General features: G+C 43.8%; 2 protein-coding genes across 2 annotated transcripts in view; both read left to right on the top strand.

Moving 5' to 3' along the window:
- Positions 1-15,073, top strand: part of LOC8039159 (glutamate receptor ionotropic, kainate 2) — a 282,849-nt gene that overhangs the window by 41,400 nt on the left and 226,376 nt on the right. The gene's annotated exons all lie outside the window — the stretch shown is intronic.
- On the top strand, positions 8,291-9,570 carry LOC115318752. The gene is made up of 2 exons (XM_042291929.1): positions 8,291-8,686; positions 9,253-9,570. Exons 1-2 carry the CDS (start codon positions 8,368-8,370, stop codon positions 9,525-9,527), a joined length of 594 nt encoding a protein of 197 aa, XP_042147863.1. The 5' UTR covers positions 8,291-8,367; the 3' UTR covers positions 9,528-9,570.

Raw genomic sequence — 15,073 nt, 5'->3', positions numbered from 1 at the left:
TTAGACATACCCAGCTACATTCTAAAAGAAATTTTGATATTCTAAAGCGATTTTTGTGGCTTCCTGAGCCGGGCGGAACTGCCAAAATAAACGTTGGGACTTAGTCTCCAGAGCGAAAAGACGCGGCTTTCGGTGCCAGGGACGAGAATTTAGAAAAATACAGAAACATAATTTTTATAAATATCAAAATGCTCTCCTCGAATATGATATTAGACATACCCAGCTACATTCTAAAAGAAATTTCGATATTCTAAAGCGATTTTTGTGGCTTCCTGAGCCGGGCGGAACTGCCAAAATAAACGTTGGGACTTAGTCTCCAGAGCGAAAAGACGCGGCTTTCGGTGCCAGGGACGAGAATTTAGAAAAATACAGAAAAATAATTATTATAAATATCAAAATGCTCTCCTCGAATATGATATTAGACATACCCAGCTAAATTTTAAAAGAAAATTCGATATTCTAAAGCGATTTTTGTGGCTTCCTGAGCCGGGCGGAACTGCCAAAATAAACGTTGGGACTTAGTCTCCAGAGCGAAAAGACGCGGCTTTCGGTGCCAGGGACGAGAATTTAGCAAAATACAGAAACATAATTTTTATAAATATCAAAATGCTCTCCTCGAATATGATATTAGACATACCCAGCTACATTCTAAAAGAAATTTCGATATTCTAAAGCGATTTTTGTGGTTTCCTGAGCCTGGCGGAACTGCCAAAATAAACGTTGGGACTTAGTCTCCAGAGCGAAAAGACGCGGCTTTCAGTGCCAGGGACGAGAATTTAGAAAAATACAGAAACATAATTTTTATAAATATCAAAATGCTCTCCTCGAATATGATATTAGACATACCCAGCTACATTCTAAAAGAAATTTCGATATTCTAAAGCGATTTTTGTGGCTTCCTGAGCCGGGCGGAACTGCCAAAATAAACGTTGGGACTTAGTCTCCAGAGCGAAAAGACGCGGCTTTCGGTGCCAGGGACGAGAATTTAGAAAAATACAGAAACATAATTTTTATAAATATCAAAATGCTCTCCTCGAATATGATATTAGACATACCCAGCTACATTCTAAAAGAAATTTCGATATTCTAAAGCGATTTTTGTGGCTTCCTGAGCCGGGCGGAACTGCCAAAATAAACGTTGGGACTTAGTCTCCAGAGCGAAAAGACGGGGCTTTCGGTGCCAGGGACGAGAATTTAGCAAAATACAGAAACATAATTTTTATAAATATCAAAATGCTCTCCTCGAATATGATATTAGACATACCCAGCTACATTCTAAAAGAAATTTCGATATTCTAAAGCGATTTTTGTGGCTTCCTGAGCCGGGCGGAACTGCCAAAATAAACGTTGGGACTTAGTCTCCAGAGCGAAAAGACGCGGCTTTCGGTGCCAGGGACGAGAATTTAGAAAAATACAGAAACATAATTTTTATAAATATCAAAATGCTCTCCTCGAATATGATATTAGACATACCCAGCTACATTCTAAAAGAAATTTCGATATTCTAAAGCGATTTTTGTGGCTTCCTGAGCCGGGCGGAACTGCCAAAATAAACGTTGGGACTTAGTCTCCAGAGCGAAAAGACGCGGCTTTCGGTGCCAGGGACGAGAATTTAGAAAAATACAGAAAAATAATTATTATAAATATCAAAATGCTCTCCTCGAATATGATATTAGACATACCCAGCTACATTCTAAAAGAAATTTCGATATTCTAAAGCGATTTTTGTGGCTTCCTGAGCCGGGCGGAACTGCCAAAATAAACGTTGGGACTTAGTCTCCAGAGCGAAAAGACGCGGCTTTCGGTGCCAGGGACGAGAATTTAGAAAAATACAGAAAAATAATTATTATAAATATCAAAATGCTCTCCTCGAATATGATATTAGACATACCCAGCTACATTCTAAAAGAAATTTCGATATTCTAAAGCGATTTTTGTGGCTTCCTGAGCCGGGCGGAACTGCCAAAATAAACGTTGGGACTTAGTCTCCAGAGCGAAAAGACGCGGCTTTCGGTGCCAGGGACGAGAATTTAGAAAAATACAGAAAAATAATTATTATAAATATCAAAATGCTCTCCTCGAATATGATATTAGACATACCCAGCTACATTCTAAAAGAAATTTCGATATTCTAAAGCGATTTTTGTGGCTTCCTGAGCCGGGCGGAACTGCCAAAATAAACGTTGGGACTTAGTCTCCAGAGCGAAAAGACGCGGCTTTCGGTGCCAGGGACGAGAATTTAGAAAAATACAGAAAAATAATTATTATAAATATCAAAATGCTCTCCTCGAATATGATATTAGACATACCCAGCTACATTCTAAAAGAAATTTCGATATTCTAAAGCGATTTTTGTGGCTTCCTGAGCCGGGCGGAACTGCCAAAATAAACGTTGGGACTTAGTCTCCAGAGCGAAAAGACGCGGCTTTCGGTGCCAGGGACGAGAATTTAGCAAAATACAGAAACATAATTTTTATAAATATCAAAATGCTCTCCTCGAATATGATATTAGACATACCCAGCTACATTCTAAAAGAAATTTCGATATTCTAAAGCGATTTTTGTGGCTTCCTGAGCCGGGCGGAACTGCCAAAATAAACGTTGGGACTTAGTCTCCAGAGCGAAAAGACGCGGCTTTCGGTGCCAGGGACGAGAATTTAGAAAAATACAGAAACATAATTTTTATAAATATCAAAATGCTCTCCTCGAATATGATATTAGACATACCCAGCTACATTCTAAAAGAAATTTCGATATTCTAAAGCGATTTTTGTGGCTTCCTGAGCCGGGCGGAACTGCCAAAATAAACGTTGGGACTTAGTCTCCAGAGCGAAAAGACGCGGCTTTCGGTGCCAGGGACGAGAATTTAGAAAAATACAGAAAAATAATTATTATAAATATCAAAATGCTCTCCTCGAATATGATATTAGACATACCCAGCTAAATTCTAAAAGAAAATTCGATATTCTAAAGCGATTTTTGTGGCTTCCTGAGCCGGGCGGAACTGCCAAAATAAACGTTGGGACTTTGTCTCCAGAGCGAAAAGACGCGGCTTTCGGTGCCAGGGACGAGAATTTAGAAAAATACAGAAACATAATTTTTATAAATATCAAAATGCTCTCCTCGAATATGATATTAGACATACCCAGCTACATTCTAAAAGAAATTTCGATATTCTAAAGCGATTTTTGTGGCTTCCTGAGCCGGGCGGAACTGCCAAAATAAACGTTGGGACTTAGTCTCCAGAGCGAAAAGACGCGGCTTTCGGTGCCAGGGACGAGAACTTAGAAAAATACGGAAACATAATTTTTATAAATATCAAAATGCTCTCCTCGAATATGATATTAGACATACCCAGCTACATTCTAAAAGAAATTTCGATATTGTAAAGCGATTTTTGTGGCTTCCTGAGCCGGGCGGAACTGCCAAAATAAACGTTGGGACTTAGTCTCCAGAGCGAAAAGACGCGGCTTTCGGTGCCAGGGACGAGAATTTAGAAAAATACAGAAAAATAATTTTTATAAATATCAAAATGCTCTCCTCGAATATGATATTAGACATACCCAGCTACATTCTAAAAGAAATTTCGATATTCTAAAGCGATTTTTGTGGCTTCCTGAGCCGGGCGGAACTGCCAAAATAAACGTTGGGACTTAGTCTCCAGAGCGAAAAGACGCGGCTTTCGGTGCCAGGGACGAGAATTTAGCAAAATACAGAAACATAATTTTTATAAATATCAAAATGCTCTCCTCGAATATGATATTAGACATACCCAGCTACATTCTAAAAGAAATTTCGATATTCTAAAGCGATTTTTGTGGCTTCCTGAGCCGGGCGGAACTGCCAAAATAAACGTTGGGACTTAGTCTCCAGAGCGAAAAGACGCGGCTTTCGGTGCCAGGGACGAGAATTTAGAAAAATACAGAAACATAATTTTTATAAATATCAAAATGCTCTCCTCGAATATGATATTAGACATACCCAGCTACATTCTAAAAGAAATTTCGATATTCTAAAGCGATTTTTGTGGCTTCCTGAGCCGGGCGGAACTGCCAAAATAAACGTTGGGACTTAGTCTCCAGAGCGAAAAGACGCGGCTTTCGGTGCCAGGGACGAGAATTTAGAAAAATACAGAAACATAATTTTTATAAATATCAAAATGCTCTCCTCGAATATGATATTAGACATACCCAGCTACATTCTAAAAGAAATTTCGATATTCTAAAGCGATTTTTGTGGCTTCCTGAGCCGGGCGGAACTGCCAAAATAAACGTTGGGACTTAGTCTCCAGAGCGAAAAGACGCGGCTTTCGGTGCCAGGGACGAGAATTTAGAAAAATACAGAAACATAATTTTTATAAATATCAAAATGCTCTCCTCGAATATGATATTAGACATACCCAGCTACATTCTAAAAGAAATTTCGATATTCTAAAGCGATTTTTGTGGCTTCCTGAGCCGGGCGGAACTGCCAAAATAAACGTTGGGACTTAGTCTCCAGAGCGAAAAGACGCGGCTTTCGGTGCCAGGGACGAGAATTTAGCAAAATACAGAAACATAATTTTTATAAATATCAAAATGCTCTCCTCGAATATGATATTAGACATACCCAGCTACATTCTAAAAGAAATTTCGATATTCTAAAGCGATTTTTGTGGCTTCCTGAGCCGGGCGGAACTGCCAAAATAAACGTTGGGACTTAGTCTCCAGAGCGAAAAGACGCGGCTTTCGGTGCCAGGGACGAGAATTTAGCAAAATACAGAAACATAATTTTTATAAATATCAAAATGCTCTCCTCGAATATGATATTAGACATACCCAGCTACATTCTAAAAGAAATTTCGATATTCTAAAGCGATTTTTGTGGCTTCCTGAGCCGGGCGGAACTGCCAAAATAAACGTTGGGACTTAGTCTCCAGAGCGAAAAGACGCGGCTTTCGGTGCCAGGGACGAGAATTTAGAAAAATACAGAAACATAATTTTTATAAATATCAAAATGCTCTCCTCGAATATGATATTAGACATACCCAGCTACATTCTAAAAGAAATTTCGATATTCTAAAGCGATTTTTGTGGCTTCCTGAGCCGGGCGGAACTGCCAAAATAAACGTTGGGACTTAGTCTCCAGAGCGAAAAGACGCGGCTTTCGGTGCCAGGGACGAGAATTTAGAAAAATACAGAAAAATAATTATTATAAATATCAAAATGCTCTCCTCGAATATGATATTAGACATACCCAGCTAAATTCTAAAAGAAAATTCGATATTCTAAAGCGATTTTTGTGGCTTCCTGAGCCGGGCGGAACTGCCAAAATAAACGTTGGGACTTTGTCTCCAGAGCGAAAAGACGCGGCTTTCGGTGCCAGGGACGAGAATTTAGAAAAATACAGAAACATAATTTTTATAAATATCAAAATGCTCTCCTCGAATATGATATTAGACATACCCAGCTACATTCTAAAAGAAATTTCGATATTCTAAAGCGATTTTTGTGGCTTCCTGAGCCGGGCGGAACTGCCAAAATAAACGTTGGGACTTAGTCTCCAGAGCGAAAAGACGCGGCTTTCGGTGCCAGGGACGAGAACTTAGAAAAATACGGAAACATAATTTTTATAAATATCAAAATGCTCTCCTCGAATATGATATTAGACATACCCAGCTACATTCTAAAAGAAATTTCGATATTGTAAAGCGATTTTTGTGGCTTCCTGAGCCGGGCGGAACTGCCAAAATAAACGTTGGGACTTAGTCTCCAGAGCGAAAAGACGCGGCTTTCGGTGCCAGGGACGAGAATTTAGAAAAATACAGAAAAATAATTTTTATAAATATCAAAATGCTCTCCTCGAATATGATATTAGACATACCCAGCTACATTCTAAAAGAAATTTCGATATTCTAAAGCGATTTTTGTGGCTTCCTGAGCCGGGCGGAACTGCCAAAATAAACGTTGGGACTTAGTCTCCAGAGCGAAAAGACGCGGCTTTCGGTGCCAGGGACGAGAATTTAGAAAAATACAGAAAAATAATTATTATAAATATCAAAATGCTCTCCTCGAATATGATATTAGACATACCCAGCTACATTCTAAAAGAAATTTCGATATTCTAAAGCGATTTTTGTGGCTTCCTGAGCCGGGCGGAACTGCCAAAATAAACGTTGGGACTTAGTCTCCAGAGCGAAAAGACGCGGCTTTCGGTGCCAGGGACGAGAATTTAGAAAAATACAGAAACATAATTTTTATAAATATCAAAATGCTCTCCTCGAATATGATATTAGACATACCCAGCTACATTCTAAAAGAAATTTCGATATTCTAAAGCGATTTTTGTGGCTTCCTGAGCCGGGCGGAACTGCCAAAATAAACGTTGGGACTTAGTCTCCAGAGCGAAAAGACGCGGCTTTCGGTGCCAGGGACGAGAATTTAGAAAAATACAGAAACATAATTTTTATAAATATCAAAATGCTCTCCTCGAATATGATATTAGACATACCCAGCTACATTCTAAAAGAAATTTCGATATTCTAAAGCGATTTTTGTGGCTTCCTGAGCCGGGCGGAACTGCCAAAATAAACGTTGGGACTTAGTCTCCAGAGCGAAAAGACGCGGCTTTCGGTGCCAGGGACGAGAATTTAGAAAAATACAGAAAAATAATTATTATAAATATCAAAATGCTCTCCTCGAATATGATATTAGACATACCCAGCTAAATTCTAAAAGAAAATTCGATATTCTAAAGCGATTTTTGTGGCTTCCTGAGCCGGGCGGAACTGCCAAAATAAACGTTGGGACTTAGTCTCCAGAGCGAAAAGACGCGGCTTTCGGTGCCAGGGACGAGAATTTAGAAAAATACAGAAAAATAATTATTATAAATATCAAAATGCTCTCCTCGAATATGATATTAGACATACCCAGCTACATTCTAAAAGAAATTTCGATATTCTAAAGCGATTTTTGTGGCTTCCTGAGCCGGGCGGAACTGCCAAAATAAACGTTGGGACTTAGTCTCCAGAGCGAAAAGACGCGGCTTTCGGTGCCAGGGACGAGAATTTAGAAAAATACAGAAAAATAATTTTTATAAATATCAAAATGCTCTCCTCGAATATGATATTAGACATACCCAGCTACATTCTAAAAGAAATTTCGATATTCTAAAGCGATTTTTGTGGCTTCCTGAGCCGGGCGGAACTGCCAAAATAAACGTTGGGACTTAGTCTCCAGAGCGAAAAGACGCGGCTTTCGGTGCCAGGGACGAGAATTTAGAAAAATACAGAAAAATAATTATTATAAATATCAAAATGCTCTCCTCGAATATGATATTAGACATACCCAGCTACATTCTAAAAGAAATTTCGATATTCTAAAGCGATTTTTGTGGCTTCCTGAGCCGGGTGGAACTGCCAAAATAAACGTTGGGACTTAGTCTCCAGAGCGAAAAGACGCGGCTTTCGGTGCCAGGGACGAGAATTTAGAAAAATACAGAAACATAATTTTTATAAATATCAAAATGCTCTCCTCGAATATGATATTAGACATACCCAGCTACATTCTAAAAGAAATTTCGATATTCTAAAGCGATTTTTGTGGCTTCCTGAGCCGGGCGGAACTGCCAAAATAAACGTTGGGACTTAGTCTCCAGAGCGAAAAGACGCGGCTTTCGGTGCCAGGGACGAGAATTTAGAAAAATACAGAAACATAATTATTATAAATATCAAAATGCTCTCCTCGAATATGATATTAGACATACCCAGCTAAATTCTAAAAGAAAATTCGATATTCTAAAGCGATTTTTGTGGCTTCCTGAGCCGGGCGGAACTGCCAAAATAAACGTTGGGACTTACCGCCGTATTCATAAACATTCCCCTACTCGACTCCAAACTCGACTCGACTTGAGTGGAGTATGGACGCGCGACTCCACTCGAAGTGCCATTGGCATTCACAGACGCGAATCGGCACTCACTCGAACTCGAGATTCCGTTCTCCACTCCAACAAGCTTGAGGACGTCTGGGAGCGAGATTATAGCCAAAGGTTTTATTTAAAACACCGTTTTTACGTGAAAAGTAAATATATTCGTTTGTGTTATCTAAAAACATGTACCATACAAACATCGAATTAGTGAACTACGAAGTTTTATTAAGGCAGCGTAAAGTTTAGACGTGTTTGAGCGGCAAAACGGACAAAGTCGTTACCTTGTCTGGCAACAAGCGCATTCGCTAGCTGCGTCGGCTGCGTCTTGTCGTTCTCTCGGCGACAGTCGTCTATCTCACGGTTTGTCGATTTTGTCTCGTTTTTTCTTGCTTTCGCCGCCCTTTGTCTACCGTGCAGCCCTGCTTCGTCGCCTCGCCGCCTCGCCGCCTCGCACGACAAATCATGGAGGACCCCAACGGCAACGACTCGGAAATGGCCGATACCGAAGAGCGGGCAGGGGCTCGTTTTATTTATACTGCGGAGGAGAAGGCGCTCCTCCAAGCGCTCGTAACGAAACATGCGCGAGTTCTTGAAAACAAGAAGACAAATAACTACTCGAAGGAGGCTAAACTTAAAGCTTGGGAGAAACTCAGCACCGAGTATAACAGCCAGCCAAACGTCCGCCCACGAAGCGCTAAGCAACTTAAGAAGCGTTGGGAGAACGAAAAATCCAGATACAAAAAAACCAAGTCCGACGAGACGAGAGACATCCACGCCACGGGTAAGTCGACAATTTGCATATTTGGTAAACCGTTCCCGATGTGTAAAAAGTAAACATCGGAGAGAAGTCCTTTCGACCAGAACAATGCTATGTGCACGACGTCGTGCTCCTTTCCGGGTCTCGTATAAAACGAATTTTCAAAACGAGTTGTTCAAAGCTGTAGCGTTGCAAAGTTCGCTTCATACGCATGCAGCCGATCCAGGTTCGATCCAAAGTGGGTCTACTTCTTTGCTTTTTTCTTGACATATTTTTTTGTAAAACATTTGGCGATATTGACATTTTTTTTTTTTTTTTACAATCGTCACTGAAAACAAATGAGGTCCCCGCATCTTGCCGGAAGCCTAACAAAGTGCCCAGCATTCAATTGCCCATAAGAAGGTTCCAGGTGGGCCTCCACTGGGTTGTGCTAGATTTTCTCTTCGTTAGGTTCGCTTTAGTCCCCTTAACAATTGTTTTTATCTCGCACGGAGGCGTTTCGAAAATTCAGTGTGCTTTTTGAATTGTTCGTCCCATACATTGTTCACTCTCTCCAATCTGAGCTTCAAATTCTTTGGTTTCTGTCACAGGAGGTGGGCCACGAACAAGCCGACCGATGAGCCCCTCACTCATTCTTGTGGGAGCGGCGGCAGACCACATGGGGACAGTGGTCACAAATCTCTGCGACAGCGACAGGGCAAGAGACCGGCCAGTGCTGTCGCTGCCTCCGGCTGCAATGTTTGAAGCAATGGTGCGAGGCACTGAAGGCAATGACAATCACGCCTGCTGGAACGACATGCCAGGTAAGTGGGGGCTTTTGGATTGGGACAAATTTGCACCAACATGTCGGGGATGGGTACCGTGAGCCGTAACATGTCTACTTGTATTTGCGACTTGTATCATTTTAACAGCAAATCTGGAACAGAAAAAAGGCACCGAAGCCTTTTTCTTTTATTGCTCGGCAACGTCTACACTATTGTACATATCTTCGAAGTTCCAAAATTGAAAATGCGAGCAGTGGGTCGTGACATAGTACTGATAGTACTGTGAATTGAAACCAAAACTAGTGGTTAATAGACCTGTTGCAAAGCGTACAGCGCCATGACGGCACAGAATTTTGGGAAGACTCAGTACAGATCACGTGCCTTCTCGTTGCGCTTCCGCGACAGCGAGTGAGTCGTGGCAGCTGCCGCCAGCAGCAGTCGCAGCCATCCGCCTTCCCGCCAAACCGTCGTTGGCGGCGTACCGTATCTGTGGCAGTGGGCGCGTTAAGTCGGCGCTCTTTTACTCCTCCTACTCCGAGTGCAGCAACTAAACGGCGCATAGCGTACAGGAGCGCGACACACCGAGGCTGCGTTCCAAACTTACTCGAATGGATACGAGTTACCCTGGCGGATTATGTCACGCGACATCAAAAATAGAGAAACGCTGGACGCGGGTAGGTTTTCGACAACCACCTTTACCCTAGAGTTAGATCGAGTAAGTTTTGGAACACGGGCTTTCCCGCAACACATCGGAGGATAGCGGTGGCGCAGCAGGCGTTTGCGACTTTTATTCAAGCGCATGCCCGCATAAAGCTTTATGCCTGTGGTGCCGGGAACGCCATCCAGATTCGGCGACATTCGGGCATGTGCAGTTTCGTGGCTCCGGGTTTGCTCCTCCGACGTTGCGTCAACCGCATGTGGCGATGGCAACAATCGTAAAGAAACGTACGTCGCTGACGTTCGCGACAAAGCTTGTAATCATCCGCCGCGTTGAAAAAGGAGAAAAGAAGTCCAGCATTGCCGAAGCGTACAACATACTGCGAAGCACTTTGAGCACGCTGCTGAAGACGAAAAGTGACATCAAACCAAAGGCTGAACAAAGCAAGCACTCCAGCGCACGCCGTGTTCGGACACCGGCCTTCGAAAAGGTGGAGAGATCACTTCACAAGTGGTTTATGGACGCAAGGGCTCGGAACATTCAGGCGTCAGGCCGATGCTTCAACAGAAAGCAAAGGACTTCGCATTCATCCACCAAGCACAAAACGTCGCCGCAAGTAGCGGGTGGCTGCAACGCTTCAAAGCCCGTTACAACATTGTCGGGAAGACGGTCTCACTTTTACGCCGCTACTGCAGTGCAATCGACGGTAGTGATCTGGCGCTGGTGGACTGCTTGGAGACAGTGGAGCCGGCCGTAATAAGGCATGCGGTCAGCTCCATGCAGCAATCTACGCTGCGGCAGTTTTTTTCGTCAGAATAAATAGTTCACCTTAACGCTTCACGTGAATACTATACTTCGTTTCAACTTCCGTCCGAACGCAGCCAAAGCTACGTGTGGCCGGAGCCAATCAACACGCCGGCAATTGGTCACGTGATCTCGCCTGCACTTGGTATCGCTCCGCTGCGCCGCTGGCCGTCCGCGCCGCCCGCGCTCACCGAGTATTTCGTCTGCTACGGGTGTATCAACGAAATCGTCTGCTACAGGTTTAAAAAGTGACCTTTCACGTTCTGAAATTTAGTCGCAGGGGATGTCAGTACGTATGCTGGCCGCTGGCGTCTGTGTCCGAGCTTTCCACCTGTTTGGCATTTCGACATAGTTTCGAGATGTAAGTAGACATTGCAAGATGCCCGACGACCCGGCCGTTGATGTTTCCTTGTATTGTCTGGATATACCAGGGCTCGAGCCACAGTCCTTTCTACCAGCTTCTTGGCGTACAATGTGATCGGCAGGTAAAGGGGTGCCCTGATTTCGCTGTGTATCAGGGAATTGTAGTGGCCTGGACGCTTTTCTTGTTTACAAAGCATTTGCGGTACGACGCGGCCGGAGTCTCCTGCAGAATTGAAAAGTAGACATTCATCACGACCTCTCGCGCCCGACGCCCAGACATGCCTTTGCGAAAGGACATTTTGAAGAGACTCGGTGAGGAAAGCAACAAACAAGCAGCGAAGCACATTATTCGGCAATTACAGGAACAAAATCAAAACTGAGCGCTGCAGCCGTGTTGCCAGCGGACGTTTTTTCACCAAACCACATGTATCTACATATATTAATAAGAACTTAAACTTCAGATATTTAATTCCTTTAGTTGCAAATCATTCTCAGCAGTACACATCTGGAATATTGTGCAACGTTTACGCACAAAACAGTTGTTTAAAAGAAATTACTTTTGCGGACTACTTTGCGATGCGTAAAAATGCTCTTCTCGAAGTTGCGAAGCGTCCGTCAGCCTTTGGCTGCGCTCGAACGGAAGCTGAAACGAAGTATAGTAATTTTTTGCCGTTAGCCTTTCACTGATTAAATCGCGCTGTACTTTGTCACTCTTTTTGTGTGTGACTTTGTATATCGAATTTTGATTATATCGAACTATTTCACGGTCCTTGCACTGTTCGATATAACGAGGTTTGACTAATTTGCCAACGCCTAGCTTTGAACATTTCTACGAAAGGCCCATGTGGCTGTTGGGCCTCTTCCCCTAGCACTCACAGTGCCAATGTGTTTTGCACGCCCAGATGCTCCTGATCCGTCCGCCTCACCTCTCCAAGACAGCAGCGTTGGAGCTGCTTGTGTGACTCCGCCGGCAAGGAGCATCACCTGCCCCCGTGCTGAGCTGCCAAGCGGGGCATCCAGAAGAACTGGAAACCGCATCGCAGCACTGGAGCGGATCATGGCTCCCGAAAAGGAGGCCCGTGTAGACGTCCTCGAGAGGGAAGATCGGCGGAAGGAGGCGCAACATTTAATGCAAATGCGCATACTCCGCAACAAGCTTTTTGAGCAGCGACGACGCGGACGGGCAGAGTTCCAGCTGCTCCAGCTGGAGAGAGAGATAAAGGTGGAGCAGCTGGCAGCCCTGCGCTGCAAGCTATAAGGGTGTGGAAATCACAATTAAATTTGGGTTCTTTCAGTTTAAAAGCATTCCGAGGATTTACTTATTTATTTTATGTGCGCTACATTGTAGTGAAACGATAGAACCTAATGTGTTTTGCATATTCGGAAGTTGAATGAAACAGCACACTACAATTGAAGGGAAGGGTAGGTCTTTCGTTAGCTCTGTGCTGGCCACAAGTCTTTCCCAGAATATGTTAGATTGACCAAATACGCGGAATTGGATTTGAAAATCAATTTATTCGAGCACTTACTACTGAAGTTGTGTCCGAGTATTTGCACGAGTCAGTGACGGGTCAAGAACAGAGTACAAGCTGGAGATGAGAAGTAGGATGGAAGCTTTAAGTGGAGAGAAGGTTTCTCCTCTCCACCTCAAGCTTCTGTCTGCTTCCTCCTCTCCAGCTTGTACACTATCCTTGACCTGTCATTGACTATAAACATGTGCTACTGGTTAAATATCCCTATTGGAAACACAGTGCGATGATCTGTGTACGTTTCAGCGAGCCGTTGATTGTGTCGACAGGGTCTGGAGGTGATGGCAGTACATGAGGACGCAGCCGCCTCCGGCGTCGGGGTACTGGTGGAGAGGGTAGAGCAGGTGGGCATGGCTCTTTTCGCAGCAGGGCCAGGTTGTGCAGTGCAGCACAGGCGGTGATGATGAGGGCTGACCGTTCCGCCTTGTACTGTAGCCGCATGTCCAGGCATGGGAAGCGTCGCTTGAACACTTTAAATGCCCGTTCGACCGAGTTCCTTGTTTTTAGGTGAGCTGCTTGGTACCTATATGGTGCAGCATTGGTAATGGAAGCAACGTTGCAAGATAAAGGTCTTCAGGTGTAAAAATCGCCACTGCTGCAACCATCAGTATGGTTCAGTAACCTGTACAGTGCGGCCCATCCATGCTAGCTGCATTTTCGGCATTTTCTATTGCTTACCAGAGGCTACTGTTCTGCATACAGTGGTTTTGGCTGGTGTTTTCTACATTACCGTCTTAATTCAAGTTCTTGGCCGTAGTCCAATTCTAGTGACAAAAAGCAACAATTGACACCGACTAACTGTGACAAGGAAGAACAACAAATGTTCTCGAGGAAAATAAAAATAGAACTAAAATGTTGTATGCGACATACTTTTGAAACAAAAATTTGTCCACAGGAAGTGAATAATGCCAGCTTTTTTTGCCATACAAAGGCTTAAAGGTCATGAATCTAGCTGTGACAAAGATTTGCAGAACTAATAGTAACCAATAGGAACACTGTGGCTACAACATCACTTCTTGTTAGCTGTTCTGAATTTCATGCCATTATTTCTTCCAACAAATTAGTACATACCTGCCCTTTGGGCTGTTGGCTACACCTGGGCTGGTCAGGGGCGTCAGAAGAAATGACATGCAGGCATAGCCTGCATCTCCGAGCAGCAGGCCAGGGATGCGCCGATTCTCGTACAGGACCCTTGCACGACTGTTATCGAATATCCTGCTGTCATGCACGGAGCCTGGCCATCTAGCAACAAGGTAAAAAAACTGCAGCTGGGGTCCTGTGATGGCCTGTGGATAGGAAGGAGCAGTACAGGGATGAGCAGGTTGCCATGATATGAACACAAGTGCTCAAGCTGATATTTCTACTATGATTAGTATATTTTTGACAAAGTGCATCTGCAAGCTTTGGAAATTAACTAGCATTTGAGTTCTCGCAGTTTTATGTGACGTAAGCTTCAATGTGGCTTAATTCCTAGGTTTTTCACGCAGTATAATAGAAGAGAATTTGAGCACGGGATAAAATCTCCTTAATATTTTGTTCGAAAAGTATAATTCAAGGGGAAAATGCTATAAAACATGACCGTTTGCTATAAAATAACAAAAGCCACCTCGGCACCCAATTAAATGTATGTTTCCAAACACAATACATAATTCTTGGTTTTGAACCCTCTCTAGCTGGCCCACCACCACTCTGCACTGTCGCAGAGTGCAGATCTCTCTACAAGTTCTAGTCTATATCAGTCACAATATCGCCGAGCTTTCACGTGCCACACCGGGTCTTGGCGTGCCGTTGTTTTCAACTTACTTCGCTGCCGCTAACAGCACAGACAGAAGTGAACTTACCTGCACGTTGAGGGAGAAGAACCCCTTCCTGTTCCTGAAGACTTCCCCATTGGGACCGCCAGGTCCCTTTATTTTGACGTGGGTGCAGTCGATGCACCCAGTCACACTGGGGAACTTCCCGATGTTGTAGAAATCCCGCATGACCTCGTCGCAGTCGCCCTCCGGGAAATCCACAAGGCGGGGGAAGAGAGTCTCGGCGAGGACCCGGGAGACGCGCTCGATTACGCGGCACACCGTCGGCTGCGACACGTTCACGAGGTCGCCCGTGACTACTTGAAAAGTCCCGGCGCCATAAAATCTCAGCGCTACGAGGAGCTGGAGCATCGGGGACAGTGGCAGGCCGCGACTGCTCTCGTTTGCTTCCAGCGGCAGGCACTGCAGGAGGCTTACGACTGTCGATTTTGTAAAACGATAGCGCACCAGGAACTCCCAATCGTTGAAATGCTCCAGCG

This window comes from Ixodes scapularis, unplaced genomic scaffold (assembly GCF_016920785.2).
Source record: "Ixodes scapularis isolate PalLabHiFi unplaced genomic scaffold, ASM1692078v2 PGA_scaffold2__306_contigs__length_199485367, whole genome shotgun sequence".
NCBI lineage: Eukaryota > Metazoa > Arthropoda > Arachnida > Ixodida > Ixodidae > Ixodes > Ixodes scapularis.
The sequence above is the reverse complement of the archived record's forward strand: the minus strand, read 5'-3'. Positions and strand labels throughout refer to the sequence as shown.

Bases quoted from the DNA above. Each gene is read 5' to 3' on its own strand.
- LOC115318752 (XM_042291929.1), top strand. From the start codon at position 8,368: ATGGAGGACCCCAACGGCAACGACTCGGAAATGGCCGATACCGAAGAG. The intron at 8,687-9,252 runs GTAAGTCGACAA...TTTCTGTCACAG, and splicing joins GAGAGACATCCACGCCACGG to GAGGTGGGCCACGAACAAGC.